The sequence below is a fragment of the Lonchura striata genome, chromosome 1, assembly GCF_046129695.1.
Source record: "Lonchura striata isolate bLonStr1 chromosome 1, bLonStr1.mat, whole genome shotgun sequence".
Taxonomy (NCBI): Eukaryota; Metazoa; Chordata; class Aves; order Passeriformes; family Estrildidae; genus Lonchura; species Lonchura striata.
Window position 1 is genome coordinate 8,852,516 of NC_134603.1, and position 16,134 is coordinate 8,868,649.

Below are 16,134 nucleotides of genomic sequence, written 5' to 3' on the forward strand. Positions count from 1 at the left end.
ATCCATTCCTTAAGTCCCCATCTTTTTCTCGCTGAACTTCCAAAGAAACCCCAACGTCTTAGTCTAAGATTGAAGCCTCTCATTTGCCACTGCCCTAATAAAATCTTTTTCAAGTCTTTCAAAGAAACAAGATCAGCCTCTCTTCCCCCTCTAAAGTAGACTGACAATCTAACAAGAAAGGTGGAGCTGATGATCTACTGCATTAAAACAGAATGTAAAACTCATGGGTCAAACTTGTATCCCAGCAGCAACATTCTAGTTTAACTTTGAATAAGGCTTCAAGAAAATAAGTCAGCCATGAGATGGTTTTCCTGTCTCTCATTATAGTTTAAGTCCATATGCTACTACACTTACAAATTTTATTTAAAAAAAAATTAATTATAAAATGTCTAGGTTTTTTTTCATACTCCAGAGTGTTCCAGTTACAGACTTAGAACTTGACACTAAAATATCAGAAGAAGCAGGAAGAGGAGCAAATCAGAGGAAAAAGTCAAGTTACTGTTAAAGCACCACGTGTGTGAGAAACAATGTAACCTAAAGGAGTTCCAAGTAGAAGGATGACAGAAGATACTTAACAGAGGGAAAAAAGGAAAAACACCATAAAAGCAACAGGACAGAAAATACATTTTGCAGCAATCAGAAATGGAAGCCAAAAACTGTGATGCCCTTTCCCAGTACAGTTTGAAGTTTTAGGTTTATTGCATGCCAGCCACCAGTGATGCAAAGCTATGGCTGATTTACAAAATTCAGGTCCAACCAGCTGAAAGAGAATTCTCCTTTTCCTAAACATCTCCAATGCAAACACTCTGCTCCCACTATGGCACATCCCTATAGCAGTGCCCTTGTTATGGCCAGGAGCTTCCTCTGGTCAGCAGCAGTCAAGACACCATTCCAAGCACTCTGTGAGAAGACAACAGAAGGAATAAACTCGGAAAATACAGCACTGACATGGAAAAAGCAAACCACATAAGAGGGGAAAATAAAATGCAGAGCAGAGTTTAGAGACAAATATTTTAAAATTAAGAAAATTATAAAGAAAATTCAGCAAGCCAAGAATCAAGACATTAATACATATACAAAATCAAGAGAAAAAGTTAGCATCAGTTAATAAAAGAAGATGAACAAAATATTAATTGTCAATAGAAATCACTTTAGATGAGACATGAAGCTCAAGGTATTTATAAGTTAATTTCTCTTTGCTAAATACAATTTCTGCTATCAATGTCTTTCTAGAAGTCCATTATATGTTCACAGAGATGGAACCACCCAAGCCATATGCAATTAGTTATTGGGTAACCCAAACACAACTCTCTATTTAGCAAACTATTATCCTCAATTTCCACTAAATTTAGCCACACATTGTGCCACAAATATGTACAAACAGTAATATTTCACAATATTGATCCCACAGTGGAAAAGACCAGAACATATGTATTGCAGAACTTATTCTTGTAATTTATCCCCTGCACAAAAATATCTTTCTGGTGATTTTGTACTTTGACTGAAAAGAATCAATTAAAGAATGAATTAAAAGATTAATATGAAGATTATTACATTTCATACACTTCAGAACTTTTATGTGGAAGTTCTTTCCATCACAAAGTTACAATTAGGCATTTGAAGACATACTGCAAAGGGAGACACAAATATCATTCTTTACAGTACCAAAGAATAATAAAATCAAGGCCAAATCAACTTTCAAGTCAGGTTAATTTCCCCAGCAAGTAAGCCACACTAACTCATCACAATGAAGTTGATATACAACTGGATTTGACAACACTTCATCAGCACAAACCAGAAAAACACACTCTAAAATTTGAGGGAAAAGTCTTCACTTTTCAAAAAAACAAAAAAAAGAAAAAAAAAATACTCAGACCAGCACACTGAAACTCAATAACCAAGGAGTTTCTTTTATGGGAAGAAACAATATTCTGCAAATTGAAGCTTCATCCAAATTTTAAGGGGGTTTGCTCTTGCTTTTCAAAGAGAGAACAAGAGAACTGCTCTTAGCTGGATTTATTTGCCCAGTTTACACACTGCACACCCTCCATTCTCAGGTTCCAATCTTGGCAATTCCAGCCCATTATAATTGCACAATATTTTTGGAAAGCCTCAGAATTTGATATGGCTTAAAAACCTATACTATGAAGCCTTGGTCACGCAACAACAGTGTTCTAACATTTATACAATAAAAAAATAATGAAAACTTCCCATTTCACTTCTTAACAGTGTAAAAAAAAAACCACATATTTTTTCCAATGCACTCAACACACATTAACAACCACACAGACAGCACTTTTTTTTACATTATCCTTTTAACCCTTCAAAAGTGACCAAAAAGTGGTGAACTGCCTTGTGAAATTGAATCATAGGCATTTCAAACTGTAAAAAAGATACAAAAACATTAGTAAATTTGCCTAAGTTTGTACCTACAAACACACTCATACTTCTTGCCTTTGTGACACTGGTTTAAAAAGTGCTTTCTTCTATCTCATAGAGGATATAAAACCAAATACCCTCCGTACTGACTTCTCACAAATACTGTTCTAGTGTCTTAAAAATCTGCAAACATCTATTTCTAGGTCCCCAAATTCATTATACATATATTGTATTAAATATAAAGCAGACTTCACTTCGCTTTCAAACACCTGCCAGGTAACCCAGTCAACTGAAGTCCAAAGCAAGAACTGTATCAAGTAAGATTTCTCAAAGTCTTTCAGGGAAAAGACTTCCTCCATACTTGGTGGGGAGTGTGGAAATCCATCCAGATAATCAGATATACCAAGAGGAAGTACTGTTGTTCCAACAACTAACCTGTTTTAGAGGGGCTGTTTCCATTCCAGAAACCAGGGCCATCCATCTGTACTTCATTACCTAACTTAAGAGTTTAGATCGAGCAAATTAATAAAGACTATGCTCCCAGAAAAACAACAGGGTTTTTTTCAAATCAGTATCTGCTGCTTACAGGACAACCAGCAGAGAGCTACAGCCAAAAAAGCCCCCACAAAAATATTAAAAAATGAAGAGATACATCCTTAAATACATCAGCTTTGCAGGGACAGTGTCCTACTTGTGGGAGCTGACAGCTCAAGAACTGTCTTACACACAGACATGCACTTGCAGATAAGTGCAGCTCTACCGCTTTTTCATTTGCTCTGTCAGTAAAGAGAGGCAGAAGAGGGTGTATGCACATGTATCAGTTCATGTATGAGATCACAGGGGAATTCAAACTGAAAGCAACCTCAGAAAGCCTCTAGTCCAACCTCTCACTCAAAGCAGGGTCAACTATGGCAACAGGCCAGGTTTTCCAATGTTTTATCCATCACAGTCTTGAAAAACTCCCATGCTGGAGACTCCACAAACTCTTCAGGCAACCTGATCCACTGCTTGACTGTCCCAAGAAAAAAAAGATTCTCCTTGAACCTAGTCTGAATATCTCATTTCAGTTTGTGCCTGTTGTTTTGTCCTCTAACTACCTGTAGGGTTTGGCTAAGTCTTGTTGATAACAGCCCCGTAGGTATCAGAAGGCTGATAGTGGGATTTCTGAAGCCTTCTCCAAGCTAAAGAAATAATTTCCTCACTCTCTCTTTATAGGTCATACACTCCTCCAGACCCTGATCATTTCACATACTTAATAATTTTATATTTTATAATTTTCAATCCCATCTCATTTGTTATCTGCTGCAGATGATCAGTGTTGATCAGAGATGTAGTTCATAGATTGCTTTAGCAAATTTAAATGGAACAAGTGGTACAAGTTCTTTATGCAAGATGATCCTCTGCAACAGCATAACTGCTGTACTTGATAAAGCAGCAATTGCAGTTACCTCCACAATAAGGCAAAACTAAACATGCTCACTGACAGCCTGTCTTGTCTTTGCTGACCAGTTTGACTGGGCTTTCTCCTACTCTGCCACAGAACATAAATTAAACACCAGATGCCAAGAGTTCAATTTCAGCAACTACTACACAGTTGAAAATTAAAGACCTGCAAAAGTACCTCAAAAAACAAAAACATATTTCACTGTATTTTTTTCTAACATCCTCTAGAAGCCTTTCTTGATTAACAGTTTAACTAGTCATGATCATTAGATGACAGCAAGCTTTCAGAAAAATGGAGAAAAAAATTAAAATCCTTTTAAAGGCTATTTTTCAGCAAGTGTTCACAATTTGTCACTTGCAGAAAGACTGAGCTAAGCAATGCCAATGATCTTCAATTTGGCTTTTGTTAAAAAATAATAAAGAGATTTCATGTAAGTTCAGCAAATTTATTTTCTTTGAAGTATGTATTTCTGCATGCAAATGAGCAGAATGCATACAGATTATATATAGAAAGATTTTTAAAAACATCCACCACCCCCTTATGCAACAGAAAGCCAACTAAAAAATCCCATAGACTATCATTGCAACCCTTAACACCCTAATTATAGCACAACAGTAGATTTTCTGTCATAAAGTATTTGGGTTTGTATTATTAGTTCATTTTGTATTACTAGTTCATTTGAAATACAGTCCTGTTTTCATTGTTGCTGCAACTGCTAAATTTTGATATTAACTTTCTTCTGTATATGGCACAATAGTTTACATGTATTTAAACTTGACCTGGGTCTACCTGGTGGTACAGATAATAAATCCAATCCTAGAAAGTTCAGGATAAATTCTATTCTTCCTGAAAACACCCAGCAACTCAGCTGCAGAGCTTGTGACATGGCCATGCCTGACAATCCAAACCTACACAAGAGCTTCAGCACTGACATGCAACCCTTCCCTGGAAAAAGCTGGGCAGGTTTGACACAAATTATACACTGAACAGTCAGTGATACTTTTTTGATACTATTATGCTACTTTTACATATTAATTTTTGTTACCTGATTACATAAGCAACTATCTCTAGTCACAGAAGATGCTGTAAAAAGTTTTATTGCTCTATTTTGGACGTTTTCCTTATCCTGCCACTCAGTTATAGAATCAGCATGCTGAAAACCCAGTCTACAGCAACAGGTAAGAACAATAGTTCTATAAACCACATCTTTCAGAGTCCATTTATTAAGACAAACACTCTTCCTATAATTAAAATCAAAGCTCTACAAATAAAAAGTTTGACCCAACTTTTTATACAGAGCACATAACACTGGAGCAGAGACATCAATAATACACAGACTTCTCTCTCACATCACTTGGAGTTAACAGGATCAGATATTTACAGGAACATGCTGAGCTCTCCAGGAACACAACAGAAAAAAAGATACACACCTCTACACTTCCTAACCCTAATAAATCAGAGAGCAGCTAAGAAAAAACTTCTAAGTAGAAGCATCAACTACTTCTGTCACCTACTTTAAAATGAGGGATTTTTCAAATTCAACTAGCATAGCCAGGACACATCATCAAATTAGCCCACTTGCTTTAATAAAATTTATACTAGCAATTTTTTTCATCAGAACAGCTCCTTTCACAATACACATGCTGTGCAGCACAGACCTTGTGTCCACAATTCCTATTTTATAGTCTTTGAATTCACAATACACCTGGGTGGTTGCAGTCACAGTTTTAAGCACTTCATTTCTCCAGCTGTTTAATAAAAACACAACTGTATCTGCCTATCCCATGAACTCCAATTCAGGATGTGGGTTTGTTTTTTTTTTTTTTAGAATCAGTTTTGTAAACCTGTCAAGTGTGACAACTGAATACAAAACAACTCCCCTTGCATGCCTTCAAATGAAGACAAAAGAAGTCTTTGATCATGAAGTTTGCCTCATTGACACACCAATCACCTCGTCCATGACACTGAATTCCACAGACTCCAGAAAGGCTCTTTGCTTCTTACACCTGCACAAGCCACTAAGAGCAAATAAACACAAACCCGTAGAAAAGTTTAGCTTGATTTCTGAAGAGATAATATTTTCCTAAAAGCTAACACTTTTAAAGGACATAGGTGGAAATTCATAAAGTTCACATGTAGAAATTGTCAATGAATAGGTGCACTGGTTTTTATAATCGGTTATCAAAGCACACAAACGACACAAAATAATTATGCTCTCAGCAAATACTACACAATGCCTTCCGTACCATTTTTGCAAATAGTCCAGTGCCTCCAAACGAGCACCAATCTCAAATGTGATTCCAGGACGATTTGGAGGCTTTTTACTCATCTTGATATTCTTTTTCACCACCTTTGAAGGAGGGAAAAAAAATAGCATTAAAACACATCATGTTGTTTAAAAGGTGTCATAGACAGCAAATATATTCCAGAGGGTGTAAAGATGCAAAATTTTGATCCTGAGTTTGTATTAACTACTTACCTTACAGAAATACAGTCAGGGAAAAAAAAAAAAAAAAAGGCATCAAAAAACATTCATACATACTTTTATTCAGATTTCTTTCCCTTCAAAACTATATGTTATCAACCTTAAGTCAAAACATAATAAGAAAAAAACCATAGTGCTCATCTCTGAAACTATACTAGCATGTAATTCCTTCACATCATTTTTAAGCCAAATTTTAATTTACCTATAGTTAATATGTGTGCTGTCTTCCGGTGAAGAAAACGCAAACCAAGAAAAACGTACCTTACCAAGAACAGATAAACATGGCCTAAAGGGCAAGTAAGATGAAATTAGCATAAATAGAAACAAACAAAACCCCATCTTGAGTATTTCTATGCACTCTGGAGTCGCACTCACAGCAATGAGTTTCAGCCACAACTGGCTTCTAATTTTATTTTGTAGCCCAGTCACTATAAAAAAAAAAAAAACCAAAAAAAACCAACTCTTTGTGCAAGTACCGTGGCGGAGCTCCCTGTGCCAGCCCAGGCGCACTTGCCGAGCGGGAGTGCCGGGACGCGGGGTCGGAGCCTCCCAGCCCCGCACTGCGGGGGGAGCGGCACCCAGGGGCTCCTCCGGGAGCGCGGAGACGCCAAGGGCGCAGCGCAGCCGGCCCGGGAGCGGCGGGCCGGGAGCGGCGGGGCCGCAGCGCTCCGCGCTCCGGGGGAGGCCCCGCCGGACCCCCGGCCGCGGGCGGGGCCCGGCGCCAGCACAGCCGCGGGCGCCGCCCGCCAGGCCCGGCCGGCTTGCGGGAGCGCCGGCGCCTCGTAGCCCGCGCTCCCTCCGCATTCCCTCCGCATTCCCTCCGCGCCTCCCCCGCGCCGCCGCCCTTACCGCCCGCTCGGCTCGCTCGGGGCCCGGCGCGGCTGCCGCGGGCGCTCCGGCACGGCCGCCCCTCACCGCCCCATCCTGCCCGCGCCCCGCGCGCGTCACCGCCGCGCGACGGCCCCGCCCCCGGCACGTGACTGCGCGGGGCGGGGGAGCCAGACAAAGAGCGGCGGCCGCGGCCGGGGACGGCGGCAGCGGGACACGGGGACAGCGGCACCGCCTCGCCACCGGCACACACGGCACACACGGCACACACGGCACACACGGCACACACGGCACACACGGCCTCGCCACCGGCACACACCGCCTCACACCGGGCACGCACCGCCTCGCCACCGGCACACCGCCTCACACCGGGCACGCACCGCCTTACACCGGGCACGCACCGCCTCACACCGGGCACGCACCGCCTCACACCGGGCACGCACCGCCTCACCATCGGCACACACCGCCTCGCCACCGGCACACACCGCCTCAGCCCCGGCACACACCGCACTCATCGCCTCACCACCGGCACGCACCGCCTCACATCTCCTCGCCACCGACACCGACGCCTCAGCCCCGGCAGATACCGCCAGCCCCGCCGCACAAATAGCGGGGAGCGAAGGGGCTTGTCCAGCGGGGGGAAAGGAAGGTGTTTAATTAAAGCACCGGAGCATTTCTCGTACTGACAAGGGCTGAGGGAGTTGCAGCTCTTCAGCCCCACAAGAGGCGGCGGAGAGGGGACCTCGTCCGGGAGTTTCTGCAGGGAGGTGTCCAGAGGATGGATCACGCTCTGCTCGGTGGTGCCAAGTACGAGGACGAGAGGGAAGGGACAGAAACTGATACACAGGGAGTTTCAGCCGAATAGGAAGAACTTCTGTGTGCAGTGACCCTAGCCTGAAATACTGCCTAAAGAGATGTGGAGTCTCTCCCCTGATTCAAGTGGACACAATCCTGTGCAATGCGTGCTAGAATGGCCCTGCTTGAGCAAGGAGGTTGGACCGAATGACCCACTGCTGTCCCTTTCCTACCTGACCAGTTCTGTGACTCTGGGATCTGTAATTCTGTGATAGGGAGAAAAAGACTCAGGGCAGTCACTGAGATGGTCCTGGAGGTGCCACAGGACAGTCCTGGCCAGGCAGCAGCCTCACAGTGGCCTGTCTTTGCCTCTTGTTTTTTACCCATGAAACCAGCTTCATCTGATTTTCTTGCTTTTAATCATCCCAGCCTCCCCACCATGCTGCTGAGAGCTGGGTGGGTGCTTGGCAGCTGGTGAAACAGCCCACTGCTGTCCCTGTGACACCCAGTCTTGTGGTGACTGCTGTGCTGCTTATCACTGTGTTCTGCTCTGCCTGAAAGACCTATGATAAAGGCAATGACCATGAGCCAAGTCTGGCATTTAGCCCCTGCATTGCTGCCATCCCAGTGCTCAGGGAACAATTTCATGGAGTCTTTCCTTTTCTTCTCCAGGACAGATGTTCCCAAGCTTGTAATGGCAAGATCAGCATCATCACATCACCATGGATGTGATCAGTAAAACAAATGTCAAGTTTCCACCAATTAATAAAAAGGCATAGTGTATTTCTGGAAACTGCACATTCTGGATCATAGTCAGCTTGTGACTCCTTTCCATTAAGTGACCTTTAAGAGCTTTTTTCAGTGTATTGAGTTTGTGTGGCAAGACCTTAGTAGTGGGGAGTTTCTGCGAGGAGCTGCCAGAGGCTTCCCCAATGTCCACCAGAGCCAAAGCCAACTGAGATCCACCAGTGGCCAGTGCTCAGGCCATCAGTGACAGTGTTTTACCTCTGATGGTAACTGGTGAGTGATCCTTAGGAATGACCTCTCCTCTTGCCCTAGAAACCTTTTGTTACATTTACTCTCCCCTGTCCATTTGGGAAGGGCAGTGACAGAGTAGCTTTGGGGGGCACCTGGTGTCCAGACAAGGTCACTAAACAGCAGCAGGACAGACAGGACAGTTTGTATGGTAGCCCTGGGACCTGTCCAGAGAGTACCAGCTGTGAGAAACATGCTCTGTTCTCACGTGGAACCTCTGGCAGAAAACCTGTAAAGATCCAAGGTTGACCTCTAGGGTTCTGCAGCTGAGGGTGTCAAGGGTCTGAGATGTACCAGATGTTCACAGGACGGGGCACCTCTACACATAATGCAACTGAAGGTTCATGGAATAAGGAGGTGGGACTGATCACACAGTGGGCTCAGATGAGGACTCCCACTGCCCTTGAATGCTGAAAGAGGTCACCATTGAGCCAGGAGGCAGAGATTTCAGAGCATCATCTGAGGAGGTGGCTCAAGCCCAAAAGTATAATAAATAGCAGAAAGTGAAAGGCAATATGCTCAGTTTACTAATGTTTCCTGTTGCACTGTGCAAAACCATCTGATGTGGAAAGCTACTGGTTGGAGCACAAGTCAAGGGCCAAATTAATTCATTTGATTTGTATGGATGTTTGGGGGATGCCCCACAGACTAAGGGAGCAACATCTGTGCACGTGTCACTGGACAAGGACGGGGATAATGACTGATGGTGATGTTGATAACACACCAGGGTGGTGGATGCTGCTGAATAACATTTCCACAGTGTCAGGGCTCACTATTTTTTTTCCCACTCATCTTCCCCAGTAAGTAGGTAAGGGGTGGGCAAGAGACTGGGAGGGACAGAACTAGCACAGTTGACCTAAACTGGCCAAAGGTATATTCCATACCATAAAACATGGACCTCAGCAAGAAAATCTGGGACAGAAGAAGAATAAGACTGGTGGGACATTTTCTTCCAAGGTGACCACTGCTGGGAGATGGAGTGGTATAGGTCTGCTGGTGGGAAGTGCTTAGTGCTTGCCTTTGAATTGCTTGGAGGTTTTTTGGGTTAGGTTGTTTGGTTTAGGGGTTTTTGCTTTCGTTTATTAAACTGCATTTATTATTAGATCATGCAGATCTGCAAACATTTCTGGGGTGCTGGTTGACAGTGACTGAACACAAGCCAGCAGTGTGCCAAGGAGATCAATGGCATCCTGGTTTGTATCAGAAATAGTGTGGCCAGCAGGACTAGGGAATTAGATTGTCCCTCTGTACTTGGCACTGGTGAGACTGTATCTTGAATCCTATGCTTAGTTTTGGGGGCCCCTCACTGCAAGAATACACTGAGCTGCTGGAATGTGTCCAGAGAGTGGCAGTGGAGCTGGGGAAGGGTCTGGAGCACAGACCCTTCTGATGTCTGAAATCAGATGAACAGCAGCTGAGGGAGCTGGGGGTGTTCAGCCTGGAGAAAAGGAGGCTCAGGGAGGACCTCATCACTCTCTACAACTCCCTGAGAGGAGACTGTAGCCAGGTGGGGTTGGTCTTCTCCCCTAGGCAACAAGTGATGGGACTTGGAAAAGGCCTCGAGGTGTGCCAGGGGATGTTTAGATTGGATATTAGGAAAACATTCTTTACAGAAAGAGTGGTCAGGCATTGGAACAGGCTGCACAGGGAAGTGGTGGAATCACCAGTCTTCAAAGTGTTCAAAAACACGTGGATGTGGCAGTGGGGGTCATGGGTGAGTGGTGAACAGAATGGTGCTGGGTTAATGTTGGACCCAATTGTCTCAGAGTACTTTTTCAACCTCAATGAATCTATGATTCTCACTTTTGTTTTTCCCATTCTCTCTTCCCTACGCCACTGCTGGGGGAGTGAGCGAGTGGCTGTGTGGGCGTTTGGCTGCTGTTCAAGGTCAATCCATCTGCTTCATTTAGTCCCCAGGAGGCTGCCTCCCACTTGAGGAGTCTTTATAGACAGACTGTTCAGTAGAATATTTTAGATTATTTGCTAAGATATTTTTTTTTTCTCCCTAGATTTTCCCTTGTTACCATTTTCTGGAAGGTGGTGACAAACAGAAGAGACTGAAGAAAGAAGGAGGCTTGAAGAAAAACAAAGGAAACAAAATAAGAAAACAAAGAAGGGAAGGAAAGGGAAAGGAAATAAGTTTTATTTCTTTTTTTTTTAGTAAAATTGCCATTGCATTCATTTGAATTCTCCATCTCATACTACTCTTGGTGTAGTTTTGATGCAATTTTTGATTTAAAGGATTTGGTACAGGATAGTGAAGGTTGTTGTGTAAGGAACGAGCTCTCTTTTAGCAGCAATGAATAAGCAGCATTAAGATAATTAGAAAAGTGGAGGTTCTTCTGTCCAAGGAGAGGGAATGGGGGAAGATAAGAGGCCATGAGGATGGAGCTGGGTACATGGGTACACTGAATGATGCTCTTGACCACTGAAGGCTGAGTAATGCCATGGTGAGGGATGGGCTCAGAGCAGTGTGTGGCACCCTTAGCATCACCTCGCTGCAGAGGCTGTTGAGAGGGAGGCAAAGCTGGCAGGAGGTGGCAGAGGCACAGCAAGCCCTTTGTATTGATTAATATGTACTAAAAGCACATCTGTGCACACAAAAGAGCACAGGAGGACAAACCCAGGAGCAACCAGCCCATCAAAGGCCCATTTCCTCAAGCTCAGAGGAGCACAGGGACACAGGGCGGTGGGAGCCAAATTAAAGACTTAGAGGAAGGGACACCTGATGCAAGGTTCCATGTGTGACTCCTACCACACTTCAGAACAGCAGAAGTCCACTTGTGGTCCAGCAGCACATGGCATTATTGTCAAAACAATTATGAAAATAAGGAGCCCCAGGCACTGTCCCCATTTCTTTGCTGCCATTTCATGTATACCCATCCCTGCCCTGCTGTAGCCCACAGGCACCCACCACCCCTGTTGGCCCTGATTTGCCTATCCCAGTGCCTCCCTAGCTCTGCCCATGGCCCAGGACCCTGTTTCAGCTACACTATTCCACCATAAAGCCAGCAAGGAGCAATTTAGGTCAAGACATTTTTTATATTCTTTTAGCACAAAATCATATCTGATATTTAGTTTTGTCTCTGAGGAAAACAAGGCCTAAATGGCTGCATTTCCTTTCTGCCTTCCATTTTCCCTTTCTTCACTTATTCCTAAGATTTCTGTCTTAGGACACTGAAAGAGACACATCACATTATTCCAGCTTTTCTGTTAAAATGCTCAACTGGACAGGGAAGGGTGACTGAGTCAACCTCTCCACGATGGAAAGAGGTTATTTTCCTTCAGACACCAGAGCATGACAAGACAGAGATGCAGGAAAAGAGATTTCACTATTTCTGCTCCTCACACAATTTGGTGTTTAATCTTGTCATGAAGCATATCTTCAGCTTCGTCATGAATATACAGGCCATAAATTGGAAACCAAATGGATGGGAGATTCTATATTGCCAGTCAGTGACTCACTGAAACTCAGAGGGGGGGAGAGAGGATTTCATAATCAGCTGAGCATGAGCTCATGATGTGCTGTTGATGCTGAAAAGACTAATGCAGTCTTTGCAAAGCACATGCACATGGAAACACAGAGTAGGAGTAGAGAGGTGACATTATCGCTGCACTTGGCACCAGTACATTGTTATTAAAATAACTGACTGTTCAGAAAACCCATCCAAAAACTGAAAGGGTTCAGGAAAGGTCTAGGAGAATCATCAAAACACCTGGGAAAAGAAAGATATGGTAAGAAACCCAGACATCAGTTTGTTTATTTTACTGTTTGTTTTTTCTTGTGCGCAATTGGGTTAGGTCATAAAATAACTATTTTAAATGTCAGATATTGCAATTGTGAGGTGACAGTCAATAGAATAAAATTTCATTGTTTTTACCTTTATTATAGTAGAGAGGTATATTTAAAATTACTGCTGGTGCAGGTATTCAAATGGTGTCTGCACAGCCTCAGTCTGTCAAATGTGCAGCAGCACCTCTGCCCAGCTCTGTCCATCTGCACAGGCAGCTGGGATGTGGCCTGGCTCTATTCTGTCATCATCTGTCCTTCTCCTGCCATTTCCTTGGTCTATTTTGGCTCTGACATCAAGCTCTTATGGCCCTCTCTTCAGTTTCTCTGCCTTTCTTTTTCTTTCATCCCAGAAACTCCCTTCTCTCCAGAAATTCATTCCTCCTTCGGTGAAGATTTCCATTATCTCACCAAACACTTCTCTTTACTTATAAATCCCTAAATTTTACAGATGCTGGTAAATGCCCTAAAGTGAATGAGTTTTGAACCATCTGGCCTTGTATGAAAAAAAGAAAGTCACTAACACTCATTGCCATGGACACCATACAAAATAGTAACCCCGTGGGTTTGGGACATCAACCCCATCTTCTTCTAGTTTTGAAAGATACAGAAACTGGACATTTTTTTACTGAATTGCTCACTGGTTCTTTGCAGAGTGCCTTTAATTCTGTCAGTGGTTTCTCTCAGAGAACTGGCTGTTTGTCCACAGGTGCTGTTTCATTGCATTGCTGGAGAGGTTGCAGGAAGCTATAAAGCAGAAGTAAGGTTTCCTACTGGCAGTATTTTAAGGGTGAAGTACAGTAAGGTGAGAATGCTAAGGAGTGAAACCTGGTAAATCCCGGTGGGTAATGAAATTTGCATTTAGCAGATCGTTCTGACATTAGTGAACGGATCCCAAATCCACACAAAGAAAGAGAAGAAAGAGCAAACATTGGCATTGGATGAGGTTAAAGGAAAGCCTTGAGGCAGAAGTTGCTGCTCAGCAGAGTGGTACCTCCTGATGCTCTGCAAGGCTGGGAGGGAGCAGCTCCCTGTTTTGGATGCAGGCAGTTCTGCTGTGTCATGCTGCAGCCTCACTAAACCACTTTCTGTGTATCATTTGATATTTCTTAGGGGCACATGGAATATTCACCACACTATGAATATTGTTTTGCAATTAATGTTAGACCTCTTGAGGTGTAATTATGCTTTTGCCTCAGAAACAGTGTTGTGCAATGTGTCACTTACTTCTGCCTTTCATATTGCAGCCATATGTTTTGGAGGGTGTTTTGGTTTTAGAGGAGATTCTGTAGATTGGAATACATCAATAAATATGTTACTGAATTTTTCTTTAAAGCATTGATGAGAGCAGTGCTGAACAAAAGCTGTAGTAATAATATCCTGCTCTATGCACTGATTTCCTAGATTATTCCCATCTGAGACTGAAATGCAGCATACACTTTCTGGTGGATCAACAGAGCACTCGACTTACAAACATATCCCAGTGGGAAGATTTTCATGGTCTGCATTTCTAAGAGCTGACCTGAGTGGATAGAATTTGCAACTTGTGCTGAAGGAAAACAGAAGTCCAAAAATCACATGTCCAACCTGGTGGAGTCCAGGAGTTAGAATGAAAAATACACATCACTTCTGTCAGCAGGCAATACCAGTCACTTTGCAAAACGAGTGTGATATTTTCCTCTGTGGTGCCATGAAAACTTGGGTGTCCTCGGGTACTGAAGGATGGTTGCTGGTTGTGAGATTAGCCCTTTGTGGCCAGCCCTGCCTATAAAATGCCTGCAATGCATTTGTTCACAGGAGCACATGCTCATGGTAGGAGTCACTTGTTTCTTGGTACTTGGCCATTGGGTCTGTGCTGGTGTCACATGGGCAGGTTCCTGGAAGGCTATCAGAGTTATGCTCTCTGTCCTTAATTGCCTTGCAGGCCACATTCAAATCCTTGATCTCTATGCAATGCTGGATAATATCCAGGCTGTAAAACCACTCTGCCTCTCCTGTGCATGGTTTTCCACTGGATACTGAGGCTGTCTGTGCTGTTGCCTTTCCCTAGCCATTGAAGTGAAGTCCAGGACATCACTTTGGATCTAGCTGGAAATGTGAGCTGGACATGGGCAAGACTGAAAAAATTGCAAACAATACAAGAAAGGCCTGTGGACCCTTAGTATAAGCCTCACAAATTTAGACTTTACTTAAATACTGGTATACAGGCAGAAAGGGACTCAGTCAATGTCAGACTACAGAGAGATAACTTGTAAGGTTGCTGTGTAAAGACAAGCATTTTAAAGAACATTATTAGAGTATCACTTCAGTTGTTACTGGTCTTCATTTATGCCTCACTCAGTAGGATTTATTATAGAAATGACCATGATACCAGAATGATCAGTATTTTGCTACTAATGTTGTCTCAGGAACCAGTGGGACCAACATCTCTCAGCTAGATTTTCAGTATATATAAAGTGTGTTATGATTGTTTACAATCATATGTTGGCCAAAAGTCTTCACTGTACATCAGTACAAGACCTACATCAGTTCCATCTGTTCCATGCAGATCACATCAGGGCTGTCATAGAAACCACACAGGTTCCCAGGTACAGTGGGCAGCAGTGCATGGCCACCTCCAGAGGAATATTAATTTTCATTTTGGAACTCAAAATGTCACAAGAGAACCCCCAACCAAAGGTGAGATTTTATGTGTCTAGTTAGAGCACTAAGAAGGTCTCTAGAGCCCTGTGTATCTATGTGGCCTGTTCAGCTTTTAAGCACCCAGGGGCTGCTATGCAGGTGCTGTGTCCAGCACTAACTACAGTGACATGGGAGACAGGAATATGGGCAATTGAGTCTTCTCCATGTCTTATGGGTTATTCCTGGATTGGTCACATAGTGATGGGTGTTAACACTTCGAGCTGAGAGTCAGCAGTGTCCCCATGCTGTCCTACCTGCTTTAGTCCCTGTCCTTTCCCTGTCAGTCTGTGTGTCCTAGAACATGTCATGTAGATGTGTGCTGGAAGTGTGATGACGTGTGAGAAACCATGGGTGTACCCCATTCATACATATCCTCAAACCTGTTCCCACTCATTCTGTGCTCAGACCAGTGATCTGTGCATTAATATTTCTATTCTCTGCAAATCAGATGCTGCTGGAGCACAACTGGCCAACAGCTGGCTCTGCCCTGGCTACTTGTAGTCACAGCAGACACTGCAGTGTGCTGACTAATGAACTTTTGTCATCCTTTATAAAACTCAGTCAGGCAGCTTTTAGTATGGATCTGTGTGTCTGTTGCTTTTTTTAGTGTTACTACCTTCTTGTTCAGTAATGGTCAGATCTTGTGAGGAAATTTGTGAAGATAATGAGGATTCACCTGAGTTCTATTAGAAACCT

General features: G+C 43.4%; 1 protein-coding gene across 8 annotated transcripts in view; it reads right to left on the minus strand.

The window, feature by feature from the left end:
• PHF20L1 (PHD finger protein 20 like 1) overlaps positions 1-7,633 on the minus strand; it is a 56,316-nt gene extending 48,683 nt beyond the window's left edge. For 6 of the 8 annotated variants that reach the window (XM_077781953.1, XM_077781951.1, XM_077781960.1 and 3 more), the window contains exons 1-2: positions 7,588-7,633; positions 6,070-6,173 (exon numbers count right to left, since the gene is read on the minus strand). In XM_077781953.1, coding sequence (XP_077638079.1) covers positions 6,070-6,173; positions 7,588-7,590 — 107 coding nt within the window. In that variant the 5' untranslated portion in view covers positions 7,591-7,633. Of the gene's footprint in view, positions 1-6,069; positions 6,174-7,157; positions 7,195-7,587 lie in introns of those variants that run through there. The other 2 variants (XM_077781955.1, XM_077781964.1) reach the window with 2 other exon arrangements.
• Between the last annotated feature and the right edge of the window lie 8,501 nt (positions 7,634-16,134).